The following is a 21,353-nucleotide window of genomic DNA, read 5'->3' as shown; positions in this document are numbered from 1 at the left end:
TTATTATAATAAAGAGTAAGCGACTACAACATTCTGACGGGTACAAAATTCGTCTTGTGTTCGGTACATGATTATTTAAAAAAAATCTAAAACCTTGCACATCAAATTATTTAAAAAAATCATACAGACTTAGTGTGAGCGACGTAAATTGGCTATAAATATATTAATTTTCATTTCCATTTGGAGTAAAATTGTGTAAAATAGTCAGGACAGTAAAATCCTTAGGACTCACCAATCCGAGAGATGTGAAAATATTATATTTCCAACCATGATTCCCACCATAAAAATACTCTGCGATGCAGCTCTGAGCCATACGCGGTCACACACCAAGTCAAACTGAAAACGGAAAAAAAGTAATTAAACAACACTAGCTAACAGCACATATCTGTAGGATTTTATAACTGCCGCACGACGACGATCGGAAGCCAAAATATAAAATGAATAATATATAATATCGCACGTTGAACTCAGGCTAGTCAAACCTTGCATCAAACACACAGGCCCGACGCATTACGTTTAATTGTTGCACTGTTTTATCATATAATATATCGTTTTATCATACACTTTTATAATCGAAGTCACATTTAACGCAAAGGTCATGTATTGCTTACTTTTTTACGTAGTGGTAATTTGATTCCCAGCTAACCTTCACAGTAACAAAGGATCTCAAACCGTTTCTGGGCATTCGGACTTCTGTCTAAATAAAGTCATGTAAAAACAACCTGTGCGCAAGTGAAAATTTTACTTCACTAGTAGAGGGATGGTTATTATACGGTAAGAGGCAATCTAAATAAAAAGTGGCGTTCTTAAAAGAATCAAGTTATGACCCATTACTGTGTTCTTTTTTTAGACATTGGGCCAACCAGATTTTTCTTAAATCCTCAAACAGGCAGCTGTCGGGAACGCTGCACAGTGCTGATGGAGGTTTTCGATGGTCATAACTTAATCGATAACAAAGAGAAAGAATACTCTACCTGCTGTGGGCTCAGATTTTTATTAGAGTGATGAATGGGACAAAGCATGACAAAATAAATAGTGTGGAGGTACGCTCGCTACTTTTAATAAAGGCTAGTGACAGGCAAATATCCAAACTTTAATCACAGCTAAAACTCTGCCCATAACGTTATGACGCCTCATGAAATTAGATTGAGTTTTCACAACTTTTCCCTCCAAACAATAACATTTAATTTACAGAGCGGTGATTGCAATGCTATTTTTGCCTCTTCCCCTACACCTTCGATCCATGAGGGAGAAGGTCAAGGGAGTGCTAAATAAGGCTGAATGAAATCCCATATCCTGCTAGTCCTTCTTCCCGGACCTTGATGGCTATACATTTACAGCTCTACAACGTCAAGTAGAAATGACGAAGTAGTGACTATTGCAGAAAATTAAAGACAATTGTTTAGTAAAAACCACATATTAATATGCAACAGCATTATTACTGACCAGTTTGTTTTACAAGCAAGCAATCACTTGTTAAAACACCATCTGAGATATAAATTGTTTAGTAACAAAATGATGCCTAGATAAGTATACCATTTTTAGAGCCCCTGAGACTGGGTGGAAGAAACACGACGACGTCTCAAACACAGCTAACCACTTTATTCAGTCCTCCCTCCTTTTATACAACCTGAACCCAAAATCGAAACCATAAAAAACACTCCAAACAAAGGCACCAAGGGGACACATCTTGACTTGGCAGCCACAATAAAAAAAAAAAGAACGAACCACTTTGAACTCACAAAAGGCATACGCACATCAAAACTTCGGCCGAAGGAAACAAATCTTTGACCTTGCAGTGACTCTTATCTTTACAAAAAACAAAGAAGCAAAACACCGGAACCGACTGCAGTTCGAACCCATCAACCTGTTAACAATTTTTTCCCTTCTCCTTTCCCTTTCTACGTACGCATACAAACGAAAGAGATCAAGACAAATGAGGTACCTCAGGCGAAAGACAAAAGGCCTGTTCAATTCATACTCGCAGAAAAGCTTTTGCCCTATCACTAAGAAGCATAGACGCTTGGCTTATGCAATTAAAGAATCGCTCTAATTTTTACTGTCTCTTTTACAACCCTTTTGACGTCATTGACCTCTTTGCATACTACCGTTGTACCAGACGACTCAGCTGAGCAGTTTCTGCATTCTTGTACATGTGTCGCAATTTCGGAATTAGTCGATTTTACCTTCACGTTTCTTTTGTGCTCTGTCAGACGATCGTTCAAGCATCTTGAGGTCTGGCCTGTATACCTAAAACCGCAAGTCATCGGTATGTCGTAAGCGACACCAGTTTCACAAGGCACAGATTTTTCCCTGTGGCCCTTTTGGCCCCCTTTTTTCTCTCTTTGGAACGGGGTAAGATTGCCCAACTTAAAGTCCAAGCTGCAAACTACATTAATGCCAAATTTGTTTGCACACGCTTTTATATTGTGTGACACGGTGTGAAAATACGGCATCACTGCGATCCTGTTCCTCGATTTTTCCTCCGCCTTTTCCTTCTCCCGGTTCATTAAGGTCACTTGCCTCCCGATGAAATCTCCCTCGTACACTGCGTTCATCAAACGTTGCCACTGCCCCCTCACTGCCCCAGCTACGAAATGAACACATGACATGTTCAGAGCATTGGTGAACAGCGATCTAACGACACTCGTCTTTAACGTCTTAGAGTGACAGTTCCTCTTTGGGAGTACTGGTTTCGGGGCATCTTTTCCATACTCCCAGCATAGGGTTTCACCCACATGAAGTTTTAGGTCCAAAAACTGTAACATATTATTCGTTGGTTTTTCTACTGTGAACTTCAGTTCAGGAGCTGATGACATTATTAGTGACTCCAGCTTCTCCGCAATTCCACTCTGAAAGGTGCATATCACAATGTCTTCGACATATCTCCTGACTATACAGCTACCCGACTGCATTTTTCCTAGTCCTATCACGGCAGAATCAAGTGAGTTCAAGTATATCTCCGCCAAAGCTGGTGCAACCGATGAACCTATGCACACTCCATCTTTCTGCACAAATTTTTGCCCATCGTATTCAACGACCGTTGAACGAAGATACAAATCCAACACCGTCAGGAAACAGTCTACCGAAATGCCCGAACCTGACTGAATTTTTTCGAGATTACGCTCCAGGGCCTCTTTTGCACGCTTCAAAACTCTGCTCTTCTCCAACGAATAATAAAGGTATTTTATGTCCATACAAAATATTGAACACTTCCTGCCACGATGAACCTCCGGAATGTCAATTAATTCGTTTGAGTTTCTTAGTGAGAGCGAATCTTCAAGCCTTAGATACTCTAATCCTTGTTGCAGGAATTTATACACCACCTTCTGCCAAGTCCCGTTCTCATTTATCACTGCGCGGAAAGGAAGCTCAGGTTTATGGTCTTTTAGAAAAAACTTCAGGCTCAATGTTGAGTGTCTTGAGCTCAATATCCCCTTTGCCGTACCTTCAAATTCCTCTTCCCAAAGAACCCCACAAAATCTCTTTTCTCAACTTTCCAATATTCCCGGTCCATTCCACAAACAGGGAATCCAACGCCTCCTTCGCCTTCTTCCGGAAAACCGACTGGGGTAAGATTGCAAACTTTCCTGTTTTTTCCATCTGCAACATCTCTAGCGATTTACAATCTATAGCTCGTTTTTTACCGCTTTTACTTTACTGTAGTTCCTTCTTTCCGTTGGGTAATCTATGCCCATGACATTTTCCATTCGGCCAATTGCTTGATAAACAAAAGCTGCCTTCTCATCCTGAGCGACAACTTTCGCGACTGTCTGCATCGACGAGAACACGTCCAATCTCGACGGTTTTACATTTAAACAAAACTTCAGCCCTCCTTCATCGCCACCAACCGCTCTACTACTGGAAGCAGTCACGGTCCTGGACAAGTTGGGACGTCGCCTTGCGGAATTGGAAGCTGAAGTGGCGTTTTTCGGCATATGCTTACGAAAAAGGTACGTTCTCCCGGAACTGTTCAAGCATTTCTCAGCATCGGCGAGTTCTTGGTCCATCAAGAAGAAGATATTGAAGACCTACAGGGACGGTGCAAGTCAGAGAATCCAAGACGTCCGCAACGCAAGCGATAGACTGTGGTTTTTGCTGCTGGGAAAGGACGTCAGGCAAAATGGGGACTTCCAGAACTGGAACGACATCAAAAGAGCCCGCTTCAACCGGACTTGGTGCGTAAAGCGGAAGCATGTTTTGGACACTGTTAGGAGATTAAGCGTGTGAGGGAGAATGGATGGAGGACTAGTGGATAGAAATCTTGTTAGACAGATGTATCATGGAGTTCCTCATGAAAACAGCTATCTTGATGTGCCCCACACGTCCCTTGTAAACCCATGTAGAGAAGCAGTACCCTGGAAAACTGAGGAATTTTTAAGTAGAGGGCTGAAGTTTTGTTGAAATGTAAAACCGTCGAGATTGGACGTGTTCTCGTCGATACAGACAGTCGCGAAAGTTGTCGCTCAGGATGAGAAGGCAGCTTTTGTTGATCAAGCAATTGGCCGAATGGAAAATGTCATGGGCAGAGATTACCCAACGGAAAGAAGGAACTTCAGTGAAGTAAAAGCGGTAAAAAACGAGTTAGATTGTAAATCGCTAGAGATGTTGCAGACGGTTAAAACTGGGAAGTTTGCAATCTTACCCAAGCCGGAAGAAGGCAAAGGAGGCCTTGGATTCCCTATTTGTGGAATGGACCGGGAATATTGGAAAGTTGAGAAAAGAGATTTGTGGAGGTCTTAGGGAAGAGGAACTTGAAGGGACGGCAAAGGGGATATTGAGCTCAAGACACTCAACATTGAGCCTGAAGTTTTTTCTAAAAGACCATAAACCTGAGCTTCCTTTCCGCACAGTGATAAATGAGAACGGGACTTGGCAGAAGGTGGTGTCTATATTTCTGCAACAAGGATTAGAGTATGTAAGGTTGAAGATTCACTATCACTAAGAAACTCAAACGAATTAATTGACATCCTAAAGGTTCATCATGGCAGGAAGTGTTCGATATTTTCTATGGACATAAAAGACCTTTATTATTCGTTGGAGAAGAGCAGACTGTTGAAGCGTGTAAAAGAGGCCCTGGAGCGTAATCTCGTAAAATTTCAGTCAGGTTCGGGCATTTCGGTAGACTGTTTTCTGACGGTGTTGGAGTTGTATCTTCGTTCAACGGTGGTTGAATACGATGGGCAAAAATTTGTGCAGAAAGATGGAATGTGCATAGGTTCATCGGTGGCACCAGCTTTGGCGGAGATATACTTGAACTCACATGATTCTGCCGTGATAGAAGGACGAGGAAAAATGCCGTCGGGTAGCTGCATAGTCAGGAGATATGTCGACGACATTGTGATATGCACCTTTCAGAGTGGAATTGCGGAGAAGCTGGAGTCACCAATAATGTCATCAGCTCCTGAACTGACGTTCACAGTAGAAAAACCAAGGAATAATATGTTACAGTTTTTGGACCTAAAACTTCATATGGGTGAAACCCTATGCTGGGAGTATGGAAAAGATGCCCCGAAACCTGTACTCCCAAAGAGGAGCTGCCACTCTAGGACGGTAAAGGCGAGTGTCGTTAGAGCTCTGTTCACCAATGTTTTAAACAGGTCATGTGTTCATTTCGTAGCTGGGGCAGTGAGGGGGCAGTGGAAACGATTGATGAACGCAGGGTACGAGGGAGATTTCATCGGGAGGCAAGTGACCTTAATGAACCGGGAGAAGGAAAAGGCGGAGGAAAAATCGAGAAACAGGATCGCAGTGATGCCGTATTTTCACACCGTGGCACACAATATAAAAGCGTGTGCAAAAAAATTTGGCGTTAATATAGTTTTCAGCTTGGACTTTAAGTTGGGCAATCTTACCCCGTTCCAAAGAGTGAAAAAAGGGTGCCAAAAGGGCCACAGGAAAAGTCTGTGCCTTGTGAAACTCGTGTCGTTTAGGACATATCGAAGACTTCCGGTTTTAGGTATATAGGGCAGACCTCAAGATGCTTGAACGATCGTCTGACAGAGCACAAAAGAAACGTGTAGGTAAAATCGACTAATTCCGAAATTGCGACATATGTACAAGAATGCAGAAACTGCTCAGCTGAGTGGTCTGTTACAACGGTAGTATGCAAAGAGGTCAATGACGTCAAAAGGGTTGTAAAAGAGACAGTAAAAATTAGGTCGATCGGTAATTGCATAAGCCAAGCGTCTATGCTTCTTAGTGATAGGGCAAAAGCTTTTCTGCGAGTATGAATTGGACAGGCCTTTTGTCTTTCGCCTGAGGTACCTCATTTGTCTTGATCTCTTTCGTTTGTATGCGTACGTAGAAAGGGAAAGGAGAAGGGAAAAAAAAGATTGTTAACAGGTTGTTGGGTTCGAACTGCAATCGGTTCCGGTGTTTCGCTTCTTCATTTTTTGTAATGATAAGAGTGGTTGCAAGGTCAAAGATTTGTTTCCTTCGGCCGAAGTTTTGATGTGTGTATAGCTTTTGTTAGTTCAAAGTGGTTCGTTCTTTTTTATTTTTATTTTTATTTTTATTGTGGTTGCCAAGTCAAGATGTGTCCCCTTGGTGCCTTTGTTTGGTGTGTTTTTTATGGTGACGATTTTGGGTTCAGGTTGTATAAAAGGAGGGAGGACTGAATAAAGTGGTTAGCTGTGTTTGAGACGTCGTCGTGTTTCTTCCACCCAGTCTCAGGTGGTCTAAAAATGGTAAACTTACACCAGCTCGCCGGCGCCCTAACTGTTTTTTCATCAGATAAGTATGATGTTTGCAAATTAAGAATAACTCCGCGGCTCAAACATTTAGAATAAAATGTAAGTGCGTCAAATTAAGTATTTATTTCCGGAATTTACATGATGTGCTTCTCATATTTTTTATTGAAAACCTACGTTATCTCAGATGGAGGTTGGACAAATATTTTTTGCCATATATAGGTGACTGTGGCCAGCTTACGCTGCTAAACCAATAAAATATACTCTTGATTTAGTTAAAGTTTTACGACTATAAGAGGTAAATTACCGCGCATAATGTAAGCATTCGAGTCAGGCCACGTGACCTCAGGGGGTCACGTGGCCTCAGGGGGTCACGTGGCTCAGGGGTCACTTGACCTGAAGGGTAACGAGACCTGGGGGGTCACGTGACCTGGGCGGGGGGCTCACGTGACCTCACGGTTACGCCGACGGTGACGGGGACAGCGACGCTGCTCAAGCCGGAAACGGGCGCCTAAGAGCTGCGCTCTAAAAAAACTTCAAAGCGAATATCAGTAGAGTAGATTGTTGGGCTAGTTGGTTTTGGAATTTGGAATACATTTTAGCGCTCAAAAAACAGGGACAAAGAGGCGAGAAACAGACAGCACAGTGCGCTACTAACAACTGATTTTATTACGTGAAATGACACCTTTATACCATCCGAGTTTCTGATTTTGCTCCACCACTAGCCAACCCGGTGCCAGGCCGCGTCATTGAGGAACGCACGCTCCTTGTCCAGTAAATCAATTGAGGCCACGCTGACACATGCTGACACGGCACAAGGAAAAAACTGTGAGGGAGATAGTCGAGGCAGATGAGATTAAGAAGGGTGGTGCAGCATGTGTCAGCGTGGCCTCAATTGATTTACTGGACAAGGAGCGTGCGTTCCTCAATGACGCGGCCTGGCACCGGGTTGGCTAGTGGTGGAGCAAAATCAGAAACTCGGATGGTATAAAAGTGTCGTTTCACGTAATAAAATCAGTTGTAAGTAGCGCACTGTGCTGTCTGTTTCTCGCCTCTTTGTCCCTGTTTTTTGAGCGCTAAAATGTATTCCAAATTCCAAAACCAACTAGCCCAACAATCTACTCTACTTAAATTTATTTCTTGTACAAAGGGCCCTTTTATTTGTTCTTCGTTGAAACCATGCTCCATTGTACCACTTCTGATTCACGCAACATGCCAAGCCCGTACTTTGTCGTTCTGCATTTGTGGCAAGAATCCACCTGAGGAAGTCAAGAGCCTCTTTGAAGGTTTTGAGCCGTCAGCTGGGCACAGCACAAGGTTGATGAAGATCCTGCGAGCTGAATGGCAGAGGCAGGCACGTGTCTACAGGGACCTACTGAGAGCCATTTTGTGCGACTCTAACCAAGGAAATCAGGACAACCACCGTCTGCGGGAGTTCTTCAAAATCGTGGAACGCAACACGGAATTCCTTTGGCGGCTGACACTACAGAAGCTCAGGGCCAGTCTTCCAAAGAGGCAACCGGTGGCCCGTGGGAACGTCCAATCTGTGAGTCAAGTGCCCATCCCGGATGATGTGAGACGAGTTCTCGGTTTTGGACCGAAATTCGCCGTTGAACCAAAGTTGAGTCCACCAGAACTTATAGGACTTGTTCGTAGAGTTTCGAGATTTGCTCCGGAAGGGGAGGTAGAAAGGTGTATTTCGGAGGGAGTGGACGTGATTGTTCGAAACAAACCAGCGGTGTCTCAAGGTCAGGTCAAAAAAGTGGTGTCGTTTTTAAAAGAACAACGGCTTTCGCTCCTTCCAGCTGACAAGGAGGGAGGATTTGTAGTTTTAACGGAAGCAGAATTCGGTAGCAAAGCCCTTGAGGCGATCTCATCAGTGTTTAATCGCCGAGATGATGGGTCTCTAAAAAAGCTGAGATTAGAGGCAGTGAGACGATGCAAAATGTTGAACCTTCATCAGCTAGCTCAGAGCATCAATAAGAACAAAGATGGAAGCTTGCAAATCATGTTTAGCACCAAGACCCACAAAGACCAATGTCCCCTGAGGGTCATAGTATCAGAGAGGGGCTCATGGCAGAAGCCGGTCGCGCTTTTCCTCCAAGACGAATTGGAAGTTTTAGGCTTTAAGATCCATTTTTGGTAAGAATTTCTGACGATATTTTAGATTTTTTAAAAGATAACTCCGACAAAGGATTTTCAGCCTGCTCATTTGACATTAAAGATTTATACTACTCTTTGCCGCACGACAGGTTACTAACATCCGTGGAACATTGTATCGATCGCTTTGGTACAGTGGCCTTCCAGAATCAAATCGGCATGACGGAAGAGAGTTTTATTGAAATGCTCTCGTTTTATCTTAAATTGACGTTTGTGGAATGGAATGACGGGGTCTATATACAAAAACAAGGGGTATGCATTGGCTCATGTTTGGCACCCATCCTCAGTAACATATTTTTAGCCCATCAGGACAAAGCTCTTTTTGAGCGCTTTAATGAAGGCAACGATTTTAATGAAATCAAAGTTTTTAGATTTGTGGATGATTTTTTAGTTCTGTTCAAGCATGGGCCTGCAGAGTGGATGACCTCTTTACTGTTTTTAAAAATGTCTTACACCCCCTCATACTAACCCAGGAACTACCAGTAGAGGGTGTGCTGCAGTTCCTTGATATCAGACTAACCTTTTCTGAAAGACATGTGTGTTGGATGTACCACCCTAGAGCCCAGAAACACCTGTTGCCGTACAACTCTGCTCATTCAAAACTGGTAAAAAGGAGTATTGCCAATATGTGCGTATTGAACGCCCTCAAAAAATCATGCCACCATGTGATGTCAGAAGGCCTGGGCACGCAGTATAGGCGGTTGTTGGAAGCTGGCTTCCCGAAGAATGTGGTGGTCTCAGTTGCAGAGATCGTATTAAAAAGATTGCGTAGTGAAGATCGCCCTTGCCCAGTGGTTCTCAGAGATAAACAGAAGGTCGCGGTGGTACCGTACATTCACAAAACGGCGCATGGCTTGAAAAAGGTGGCCAATAGATCAAACGTGAAAGTAGTGCTCTCCGCACCAAACAAACTTTGTAGATTATGTAGGATGACAGATCCTTTTTGTAAGGCCCCTTCTGGCTGCGCGGTAAAACACAGGGATTCCTTCGTTGAATGTGCGGAGGGAGTAGTATATCAGATCCCCTTATCATGCGGAAACAAGTATATAGGTCAGACAGGTAGGTGTGTTAATGATAGGCTGAGGGAGCACAAACATAAAGTAGGAAATTATCGGGACGGTCATCTGTCTGATCATTTTGAAAGTTGCAAGTGTATGCCGTTGTTTTCCGAGAGCAAGATTCTGGCACGGCACTAGGAAAAAACTGTGAGGGAGATAGTCGAGGCAGATGAGATTAAGAAGGGTGGTGCAGCATATGTCAGCGTGGCCTCAATTGATTTACTGGACAAGGAGCGTGCGTTCCTCAATTACGCGGCCTGGCACCGGGTTGGCTAGTGGTGGAGCAAAATCAGAAACTCGGATGGTATAAAAGTGTCCTTTCACGTAATAAAATCAGTTGTTAGTAGCGCACTGTGCTGTCTGTTTCTCGCCTGTTTGTCCCTGTTTTTTGAGCGCTAAAATGTATTCCAAATTCAAAGCGAAGTACATAATATTTTGGTCTCAACAATTGTCACGTGCGCTATAGAGCGATTTCAGATAAGATCGAGCAAAGGGTGGCTGATCAACATTTTAGAGCGCAGCTCTTAGACGCCCGTTTCCGGCTTGAGCGTTACAGGGAATTGTAAACGGCTTTTATTTTTTAAATCAACTGATCTTTCCATTGTCATTGTCTAGTGTCTGCCATTGTCTAGTGCCATTGTCTAGTGCCATTGTCATGCCATTGTCTAGTGTCTGGTATAAACGAATCCACGCATAGTTTTGACCAGAAAAAAAATTGGGGACAGGAAAAATTGTAAGGCATGAAGAGATGGACAGTTGCATTTACGCGCCCTGATGGAGCTTACACGTTTGAAATTTAATAACTAAATGTAAAAAAAATAGAAGAATTCTTATACTTTTTTTAAAAGCAAACTATTGGTACAACTTGCATGTTATATAAAGTAAAAATATTTATTTAAATTTTATTTATTTTTCTAAAAATTGACAAACATGCCTGTTCGAACGACAAAGGGCAAAATTTGGAGGCCTGTATCTCATGAAATATTTTAATCCTCATCATATAATTTGCAGGAAGTATTCAACTTAGATATGGGTAATATTTTTAAAAAATTTGGTATTTGAGTGATACGATATTCGCAATATATTTAGGCAAACAGGGGAAAAAAAATCAAACAACAAAACATTCCGATGCAAATAAAAAAAACACCACCTTTGATTCTTTAAAATTCGGGTACCCTACCATACTCTATTTCGACATTCATTTCTATTAAAACATGTTGCATTATTTTATTGAGAAAGGAGACACAACTCTTCAAAGTAGGGCCCTTTTTTTACAGCTTACACTTAGCTGTGCTTTATACGAGTGGTGACCCTGAGTTCCAGTTTCAGGAAACTAACAGACATCTTTCACATATTTCTATTCAGATGAGGTCACACACGGCTAGAGCAATCAATCCCACACTAAAAGTGTGCGAGAAACTATATACAGCATTTTACATACAGCGTGCAAAGTGGTATCATATTAGAGACTAGTGATACGAGAAAAGATGTATAATTTATAGTATAGTAATTTATAGTTAGAAAAAACAACTTTACTTCCACACACAAAACTAACGATAGAATACTAAAATTGTTTAGGTAGTTATGTATTTCCGGAGACGAACCATTTCAGGTGAGCGGTGCCATCGCGCCGTACTGTAAGAACTTCGATACTCTCAATGTACAAATGGATCGTGGGAAGTCGAGGTATTTTATTCTGCGCGAGGATAACGTTTCGTGATTCTCATATGGTTATCAGATAAAGATTATAAGCTATCACCAAGTAAAATAGTAGGTTAAATACCCCGCGAAGAAAACTGTGATAACTAAGATAACCCTGCATTCAAATGAGCAGTCCTTGGGGCGTCAAATCCGGCACTTTACATTAAGGCTTTCCTCGATGTACCCATTTAATAAACTTTGTTCTAACCAGATCCGACTGTTCGTGCTACATATATGTCATAGGTTTCTTCTATTGATGACTTGCACAGTCGCCACGCGTGCCAAGGCTGGATGCCAGGAAACGCGCGCACCGTCAGCACTCTTCTTTTTTTTGTTGTTGATGACGATAGTGAACAAGCTCATTTTCGTCCAGATACGCAAGATGCACCCAGTTTCTCAAATAGAAAGCTCACCATTGTCCTGGCCTCTGAATATTGACCGTTCTCTCGGGTTGCTCAGCATGGCCTGGTGCTTCACGGGTCCGCCAACTCCGTCCCATGCATTTTCCCATGTCCAGATGCAGAACATAACCACTGAGCTTGTGGACAATCATTATGTGCAAACTGGTGAAGCTGGTAGCTATTCTTAAAATGACTGGCGGCCCCGTCACTTACGTGCGTCACCTGCGAGGCACGTGAGAGCGACGTCGTCACAAAGGTTTTCACTGATGGTAGCAACGCTGTTTGTAGATTTTCTTGTCGTTTAATTACACGTGTAAATATCGCAACTTTTTTTTCTTCAGTGGTATGCTTTAACTTTGTCAGGAAGCACGATGGTCCAGTTTTCAGCGAAGTCGAAATGAAAGACAAATCTGACGCGTTGCATGCAGCTGCTTTTCATCCTATAGACCGCTTTACCTTACGTTTGCCGGATATGGCTGTGAAATATCCAACTTTCAACCGTTACTTAAATGGCTTTTAGAAAAATCTCAAGATCCAATGTTTTCTATTTTTTTTTACGAGGCTGTTGGACTTTTATGCTGTAAGCACAATATCGTCATCCTCTGGGATATGAAGTTTCTCGAGTGTAAGAGACGGCTTTTGGGCAGTAATCACAGTCTCCTTGAAGACACAGACTTGTTCGTGGGTCGAACAGAAATGCTGAGTTTATTTCAGAAGTGTTGAATGTCGAGCCTGTAACGTTCTCTACAGCGGCGATGCAAAGGTAATAGTTGGCGCAGCGCACACAAACGCACACTTCCTGGAGGCCTCTCGGGTTGAGCGTGTCAGGAAGCGCTTTGGCACGAACGTTTTCTCCCCGTCGGGCATGACAAAGATCACGTCCTTTTGATCGGGACCTTGGTGCGAACATTGTAGCTCGTCTTTCGTGAAATAGACCAGGGCAGCAGACAGGTTCTTAGGGCTTACCTTGCACCTCGTGTAAGGATCCGGCTCATACCAAGCGCCATGCTTTTCCTTACCTAAACGTAAACACTGTCGCCATGTTAAGCTTTCCTAGGTTAACATGGCGACAGTATTTACGCTCTTTTGTAATTAGGCGGGGCTCAAGTTTTTGGGGGTTCTGCTCTCTGTCGGTGTGCCTCTTTGTGCATCATATTATCGCCCTCAAAGCCAGCGAGTGGAAAGGCGACAGGCGAGATTGCTCAGTAAACAGGCATCGGCCGCTATACACGTTTGCATGTCCGGCTTCAGGGCGCTGCCATCTTGCTCGCTGGGGTGCGCTTGGACGCGTCCTAATCCGATTATGGCCGCGCCCAAGCGCACCCCACAAGACAAGATGGCGGCGCACGAGACGCACTTGCAAACGTGTATAAATTGCTGGTTGAAGCGAACCCCCTCATCCTTGACAGCGAGCAGGGAAATGCGAAAAAAGATTGTATCGGCCGTTTTGCCATAACAAGCGACGAGTTTCGCCTGCTACTTCCATCGACTATTGCGCCATAATCGTGATCTTCGAGGAACTGATTGTTGCTAGCCACAGAACCCTATCACGGAGAAAGGGAATGCTCGAATATGTTTCATTCTAGATATAAGTCAGGGATATATATAAGAGAGAGAGAGATGGAGATAGAAGGTAAAAGAAAGGAGCATATAGTGCAGTAGGAAATTAAAGTAAATAAAGTTCCCAGTGGCCGATGGCTGCAGGATCTTTCCTCGGATCACTAGTTCGTAAATGATAGCTCTTTGTACACAGTAGTTTCTCATGAATTTTAGTGTGTAAACCATTTCTCTAGGCATAAATGGCTTCATCTGAATAAAAATATATAAAAGATGTGTGTTAGTTTCATGAAACTGGAACTCAGAGTCACTTTTTTGTAAAGGGCACTGCTAAGTGTAGGCTTTGAAAAAGGACCCTACTTTGGAAAGTTGTTTCTTCTTTCTCACTAAAAGAATGCAACATGTTTTAATACAAATAAATGCCAAAATAGAGTATAACAGGGTACCCAAATTTAAAAATATCGAAGTTGGTTTTTTTTTTTTTTTTGTTCGCATCGGAATTTTTGTTTGTTTGTTTTTTTCCCATGTTTGCCTAAATATATCCCGACTATCGTATCGCTCAGATACCTCATTTATTTTTTTAAATATAGCCATAATTAAGTCGAATATTATCTGCAACTTGAATAATAATGATGAAATTATTTCACAAGCTACAGGCCTTCAAATTTTGCCATTTTTCGTTCAAGCAGGCATGTTTGGCAATTTTAAGAAAAATAGATAAAACTTAAATAAATAATACTTTATATTACAAACAAGCTGTACCCATAGGTTGCGTCTAAAAGGTATTAGAATTCTACTAATGTTATTGTTTTAGTTATTCGCTCTCAAACGTGCCTCCTCCATCAGTGCGCGTTAAAGGGCAAATCCGCTTCATTTTTGGTTTTGAAAAAACAATGCAGTCCTCTTCAGTATCGCCTAGGAAGACCACACGTCAAATATTACGACGCAGTTCTGTCTAAAGGTTTCCTAAACGGCCCGGCAAACTCTGCAACTCACCAAATTGCCGAAATCGGCTGACTCGAGCGGGCGAATTCACGCGCAACCAACAGCGCAGTCAAGGCTACGGCAGGGGGGGAGCCAACATTGAGCTAAACGCCATCTACATGGCCCCCTTTTGCTTGTTTTTACTTCTCCGATCGAGCGTAGCGCGTGACGTCAGCAACGTTGCCTCTCGGCGTCCAGCGGTGTCCACGTGATTGACGTACGCGCCTGCGCAGCGCGCTTCTTGGGAGCAGACCAACCGCCAGCAGTGGTCCCGCCGTTACCGCCGTCTTCCGCGTCACAACCACCGTCGTCGTCTCACCGTTTGTGATTATTGCCTCTCAGAGTTTCGTCCACACTATGGACACCACGTGCGCAGAGTCCCAGACTTATGCCGCAGCTGTGCAGACGTCGTCGATAGACACCAAAACGTGGGGAAGAGTGCGGAGCAGACGACATTCGCGCCTGCCGCACGCCCGCCCGCCCCCATCCCGCCCGTCTTTGGGCCGAGGATCACGTGACCTCTCGTACCACGTGATGGCATGTACTTGGCGGCCCGAGGCCAATGTTGCCGGACGGAGCCGAAGTTTCGGTTTCGATTTCCGCTCGTGTTTAAAATTAGTTTTAAAAATATATATCCCATTTTTTGCGAAGCAAAAGACGTAGTGTCTTTTACTAGGGCTTTTTAATTCTAAATCACTCATTATCCCGAAATCTTCGGAATTGAGCGGAGTTGCCCTTTAAGGCAACTGTCTACCTCTTCATGCCTTACGAATTTTCCTGTCCCCAAATATTTTTTCTGGTCAAAACTAAGTTTGGATTCATTTATACCAGATACTAGACAATGGCATATATAAATATCAGTCGATTTAAAAATGTCGACTAGCCACCCTTTGGTCGATCTTCTCTGAAATCACCCTATAGTATATTTTACATTGATTGGATGCATAGAAGGTGACAGTACACAAAAGCAGATAGTAGCTGGAACATAAATTTTTCCGTGGGTGCTGTGACACTGACTGCAATGAACTTAATAAGTGGTCGCTCTCTTTTTCCTCAAGAGTAGTCATGTACCATTGATTGTTTGAGGTAATAATTATTCTATTACTAATTTTTTTTCTTTCTTTGGTTCCTCAGCACAACATGAGGTATTGAAGGGGTGGCACGTAGACACAACATAAAAAAAAAAAAATTCAAAGATTGCAAATCATGGAGATTCCTCGGCAAATACACTGTACCATAGGCCAGTACGGCCAAGCATCAATAAAGAAAATTTATCGGAAGCATTCACACCAGGAGAGGCTCGATCGTTGTGTGATGTTTTGATACAGATTTCGGATGACTTGTTTACTTTCTAACGAGACGCAAAGCCTTTACTTAATATGAAATACTTGAAACATTGACGCATACAGATTAATATGTTAAAATGACCCGATCATCATTTTTACTCACCTCGTTGGTGAGTGTATTGATGTTGTCTCCCATCTCATAGTGCCAACTGGAGCAAGGCAGCCTTGTGTCGTTCAGTATTCGATAGGAACCGTCCTCCGCTTCTTCCAGACCGAACATTTCGCACCGGCTTAGCACCTGACTTCCAGTTCCTGTTTGAAGTACCGTAGTGTGGGACAAAGGCCCCGTGAGATATTCACACCCGTAAGCACCTGAAGAAATCAGCGGAGGAATACTTTGCGGATTACTTCTTTAAGGAAAGTCCTGAAGAAATGTCCACCGAAGGCTGAATGGTGGCAATATTATGTTATCAGTGTTCGATCTATCAAAGAATGTATTGTCACGATCTGTATGACATGAAACATCCCATTCGGCCTTATTCTGCGTTGGCGGTCCCCAAGCTCAATTATTTCATAATTTTTATAAGATTTCAAATATGGCACCTCAACTTCGTATTACATTCTTAATTCGCATCTCAGCAGGTCTCTAAGAGAATTGTCAGATAGGACAATGAAGCATTAAGGACTCGTTCTGCTCCTATTGAACTCTACCGTACTGCCATCAACGCTAAAGGTGTCACCGTATTCCTTTAACGATAATCCGTGATACATAGTGCCAAAAGACCAGTTTTAAAATCTACGATGAATAAAAAAAGGAGGCGTTAATGGAATCTAACTGACGATAGTCTAATGCCCTACGATAATGGACAGCAGATAAGTGGTCTTCAATGAAGCGAGACTGGTTTGTTGCTAGAGGATCCGCGATGATTTGCCTGAGTTAAGGCAGTGGAGGGCTCCGAAATTCAGAAGCAAAACAAAACATTGGAATGCTGTAGTTTATTGTCACTGACAGTTTGACAAGTTCAAGGCGTTGCTTATTATCTAACTGCCTTTTTTTCATCATGATTCGGGATTCAGTGCTCTTTTCAATTAACACCGCAACCTTAATAAACAGCAGAACGATAACAAGGTTCTCGGGAAAAACCACGCTTTGCGCTTCATTAGCTGCCAGGGACTACACAGTAAACTTGCACACTTTTTGTCTCGCGTCCCTCACACCGCTCACTATTAAAGGTACGCCTAGTGAACTTTTTTGAACCGAGAATTTAGTAGCTCCTTTAACGACTGATCGTTAATACGCGTGTTAAGAGGCGTTCTTTTGCAAACTCCTTTACCTCCCCCCGTGTGTGGAATTCCATGCTGCATCCACTCTTCGTCGGTCCAGTTCTTCAGTTGTGGGGGTTTGGCGCACCAGTGTTCTAAGGTCGGAGCAATGAACGTTGGAGCCATGATGTGATATGCTGTTGGCAAGCCACGCAGAAAGCAGAAGATGATGACTGGGTAGTGCCATGGACCTAAGTGGGTGAAGATGTCGTCCATGCCTGCCATCTGCAAAGAGCAACGTGCACACTCGATACTTTAATCAAAGGTAGAGAGGCTTCAACACCTAACACAATACGTGCAGCGGCAACGTCCTTCGGTTGGCTCAAAAATTGTTCCAACATATATATGGTGTAGTAGCTTGTGGAAGTATTGACAAAATTGCTGAATTCCAACAAACCGCTTAATATAGCTGCGGTTTTACAATACTATTAAATGTGCTTACTACTTGTTAAAATTTTATATAATTTTTGGTCAGTATAAACGAATGGTATTTACTAGATCACGCAACTAATATTGAATCCTGTATTTACAAGATGCTTGCCAATGCCTTAGAAAGGGTTTATCTTTAATTCCGTGTTTAATATATACAAGTTGTTTGGTTTTATGTTTCATCAGGTATATTAAAAAAAAAAACTTGAGAGGCAGACAAGCACGGTTTTTGCATGTAAGTTAAACAACTAAGGGGCTATTATATGTAGGACTAATCTTCGAAATACGTCAGATAACTAACTAAAATTGGCTAATCACCTTTTTAATTAGTGAAATTTAGCACTAGGTTCCAGTTGTGAAGAACAAGCCAATGGTTCCAGACACTGGCTGGTCGTCATCGAAAATGACTAAATCAGTCAATTTTAAAAGAATCAAACTTGAAGTATGTAGTAAGTTGGGGCGCGCTAGAGTTTTCACTCGTGCAGGAGAACCAACGCAGGCGGCTCAAAAAAGCGCATGAAGAGGTTATCATCCGCGTTTTAAGATCCCCGGCCTTACGCTGGCGATCCAATAATGTATTTATAATTATTTTAATTAAAATAAAATTATAGGTACGCATTCAATCTTACAGAATATAATTTGCAAGCTCAACCTTAATACTGGGAGAGGTTGGAAACAAATCTGGTCAGCAACTTTTTTTTTTTTTTGCTGTTTACACAGTTGAAAATAACTCTCTTCATAACTAGTGATTGAGACCCGCAAATACGGCTAAAACTAACTATTGGTTGGTTAAGCAATATCTCAGTCCGTTAAGGTTAGAATAGAAATGTATATATTCTTATCATTACAAGTACATCCTTTGAAAATATTAATATTTCTTTCCTGGAAGTTCTAAAAAGTAAAAACTGATTTCCAATCGTTGCCTTTGTCATGAAGGTTAAATGTACCAAGAAGGCCTAAGCCTTGCATGCGACTACGTGGAAAAAAGAGTGCTCCTAGCATCCTGTGATATCATAATGATTTGCAACACATCTTACTAGGTACCGCATTCGAACTTACCCTTTTCGCTGTTTAGTTGCTGGTGAACAATGAAGAGACCATGCGGCAAGCACGACGAACATAAAATGATTTGGCCTCTTATCAGCCAGGTTACTTTCTGCCATATCTTTCCTGCTTAGATCATCGCGGTACACTCATAAACGCCGTCTTATCTATCCGTTGCTCCAACACGTCATTAGAACTAATCCTCCAAGAGATAGAGCGACCAAGTAAAAAAAAAGTATATGAGGACGTTCTTTTTGAGGTCACTGCAAATGTTCTGCAACATCAACTGAATGTAATACTTTCCCAAAAATTATAAAAGTGTCTTTGAAATATTAAAAAGACGCTTTGCTTTAATTGCTCAAGCCCTGACTTACCGAAAACGCTACAGGAAGGATATGCGGGTTGTAGTTTCAAAAAGTTTCAACCGTTAGGAAAACTCAAGTAGAATTAAGATACTGAGAAAAAGCAAACCTGTACGTCATGCATTACAAGTAATGTGTTACTTGCACTTACTTCATTTTATTGGTAACAAAGGAACTATGTGTAGTTACTTTCTAAGAAAAGAAATGACTAATGTATTTTGTCTCTTTTTGATAAAGTAGCTGATAATGTATTGAATTTTGAAAAAGTATTAAATTACGTCTTGAGGCGAACGCCTGCGACGCTTGCAACCAGTCTTGTTTTCACCCCAGCTTGTACCTGTAATTTGCACGACAATGATTATGTGATCACAATGTCTTTGTCTTAAAACAAACCGAATCGATAAACCATTATTTATATCTACAAGGTGTTTGTGTATAGGCACATTTGTTTCAGCATAAACCCGTTAAAAAGAAAGAATTTATTAGCAAGAACCATTAATAAAAACGTCTACTGCTTCGTAACACTGCACGTTGAGAGTAACGACAGTCCTGCGCGCGCAGCTTGCCAAGTAGGCAACGCGGCCAGGGCCTAACGGTTATCGTGCTTGCCTCACACGTGAAGTGCCAGGGTTCGATTCCTAAGAGCGAAGCGTCTTTTGTTTATAATTGCAATTTAGTGTTCATGTAAATTCGAGAATCCTGTTGCTTGTTCGAGGTGCGAAATTTCGCTTCGCCGAACCTTCTAGGTCGATTGTTCCAGAAGCCAACGCGTGCACAGTCGGCACGGAATAAAACGCGAACAGTGGGTGCATGGTTTTCGCTACATGCTGCACCACCTGAACCAGATGGTAGCTGCAAGAAGATGGCTCCTCCTTTGATGTGTTAGACTCTTGCTCAGTGCATCCAAACCTTTGGTGTTGCGTCTCTAGGTGACTCAGCGTGGGTCGAAAACCATGCGCTCCTTGATCGCGTTTTATTCCGTGCCGACTGTACATAAGGCGATCCTCAGTCAGTCTCGCCCCGCGTTCGACTCTGCTGTTACGCCGACCTCGACGCTCGCGACACTCTGCTGTTATCTTCTGTTCCTTTTTTTATTTTTGGGAACAAGTTCGGCCCCATTAAACGTTTCAGTTTCCCCAGTAATTCTTTGTTTCCTCGCCTGTTCATTCGTGATAATATTAAAACGCGTTAATTTCAAGCTGAGATGAGCGTTCCTTTTTAATTTTTTTTTTAAAGTAGAGTACTCAATTCATTTTTGAGGGAATAACAATTTACTTTATTTCTTTAATTTATTCCAGTAACCTGTACATATCTGGAGAAACGTTTCTGCTGCAAACATGTTTTAACTGGAGATTTTTTTTTGCCATCAAAGATATTTTCGTGATTTAGGTTAAAGAATTTTTTTCACTGGTTGTTCGTTTCTCCTCACTGTACTGATTTTCAATATAATGGCGGTTTTTATTGGGGGTTCAATATTCTCATAAGCCGTTTTGTTTCGCCCCACTATGCATAACATCCTTACATTTTTTTTCATTTGCACTGGTTTTTAAGTGCTCGAACTTCATGTGTTAAGATGCAAAAAGGTATACTTCGCGGTACCGAACCTACAGAACGGTAGTTTAGTTTCGCACCATTACTAATGGTGGGATATACTACCATCACGTGACCTCAGTTTTCTATATATAAGAAAACTTTTTATTAGGCTTTGTCCCGCCAACTGAATATGTTCGAGATAACTTTTTTTTTATGATTGCCTCAGTTATTCACAGATGTAAAACAACTACCTATACGTTTTTTAACTTAAACTATCTGTGAAAAAAAAAAATAACGTACAATTTCTACTTCATACGAGATTGCAGAAGAAGTAATATTTTGTGGAAGAGCGAAATGAAAGAAAATAACTCGGACCTTCCTTACGTCCATCTCTCTAGCACACACTCTCGTGTGCTGACGCCTCGGCTGATTACTCAGAGATAATTGTCAAGGAAGCGTTGGAACTCAAAGCGGATAACCGACTTTATGACCTTTTTTCGAGAAACGAACAGAAAAGGAGCTCAAACCTAGGACTGCGAAATTTCTCTCACTGCTTGGTGTCTCTGCAAGGAACCTACGTCTTAGACTCCTCGCCAATGCTTCCAGTCTAACACGTACGTTTTCATCTATTTTAATATATTAAGTAAGTGTTTTCAAGCATTTGTCTCATGGTGGCTCGTAATCAATTCATATATATTCGCGAAAACAAGCATGTTCCTTGTACGGTGGCGTCGTTTAGATTTCATGGTTAGCATGTTAACATTTTAAAGTAGGACGGTATGGTCTTACATGGTGGTACCGATATGTTTCAGCTCCCTCAGGC

General features: G+C 42.2%; 1 protein-coding gene across 2 annotated transcripts in view; it reads right to left on the bottom strand.

Moving 5' to 3' along the window:
* Positions 1 to 18,759, bottom strand: part of LOC115315981 (organic cation transporter protein) — a 31,750-nt gene extending 12,991 nt beyond the window's left edge. The window contains exons 1-4 of one of the 2 annotated variants that reach the window (XM_040223031.2): positions 18,651 to 18,759; positions 17,174 to 17,387; positions 16,003 to 16,151; positions 233 to 336 (exon numbers count right to left, since the gene is read on the bottom strand). In XM_040223031.2, the coding sequence (XP_040078965.1) occupies positions 233 to 336; positions 16,003 to 16,151; positions 17,174 to 17,387 (467 nt within the window). In that variant the 5' untranslated portion in view covers positions 18,651 to 18,759. Of the gene's footprint in view, positions 1 to 232; positions 337 to 16,002; positions 16,164 to 17,173; positions 17,388 to 18,650 lie in introns of both variants that reach the window. The other variant, XM_029975294.3, reaches the window with a different exon arrangement.
* Positions 18,760 to 21,353: the final 2,594 nt, after the last annotated feature.

The sequence above is a fragment of the Ixodes scapularis genome, unplaced genomic scaffold, assembly GCF_016920785.2.
Source record: "Ixodes scapularis isolate PalLabHiFi unplaced genomic scaffold, ASM1692078v2 PGA_scaffold3__209_contigs__length_174095766, whole genome shotgun sequence".
In the NCBI taxonomy this organism is placed as follows: Eukaryota; Metazoa; Arthropoda; class Arachnida; order Ixodida; family Ixodidae; genus Ixodes; species Ixodes scapularis.
Note: the sequence above shows the minus strand (reverse complement) of the source record. Positions and strands in the feature narration are given on the sequence as shown.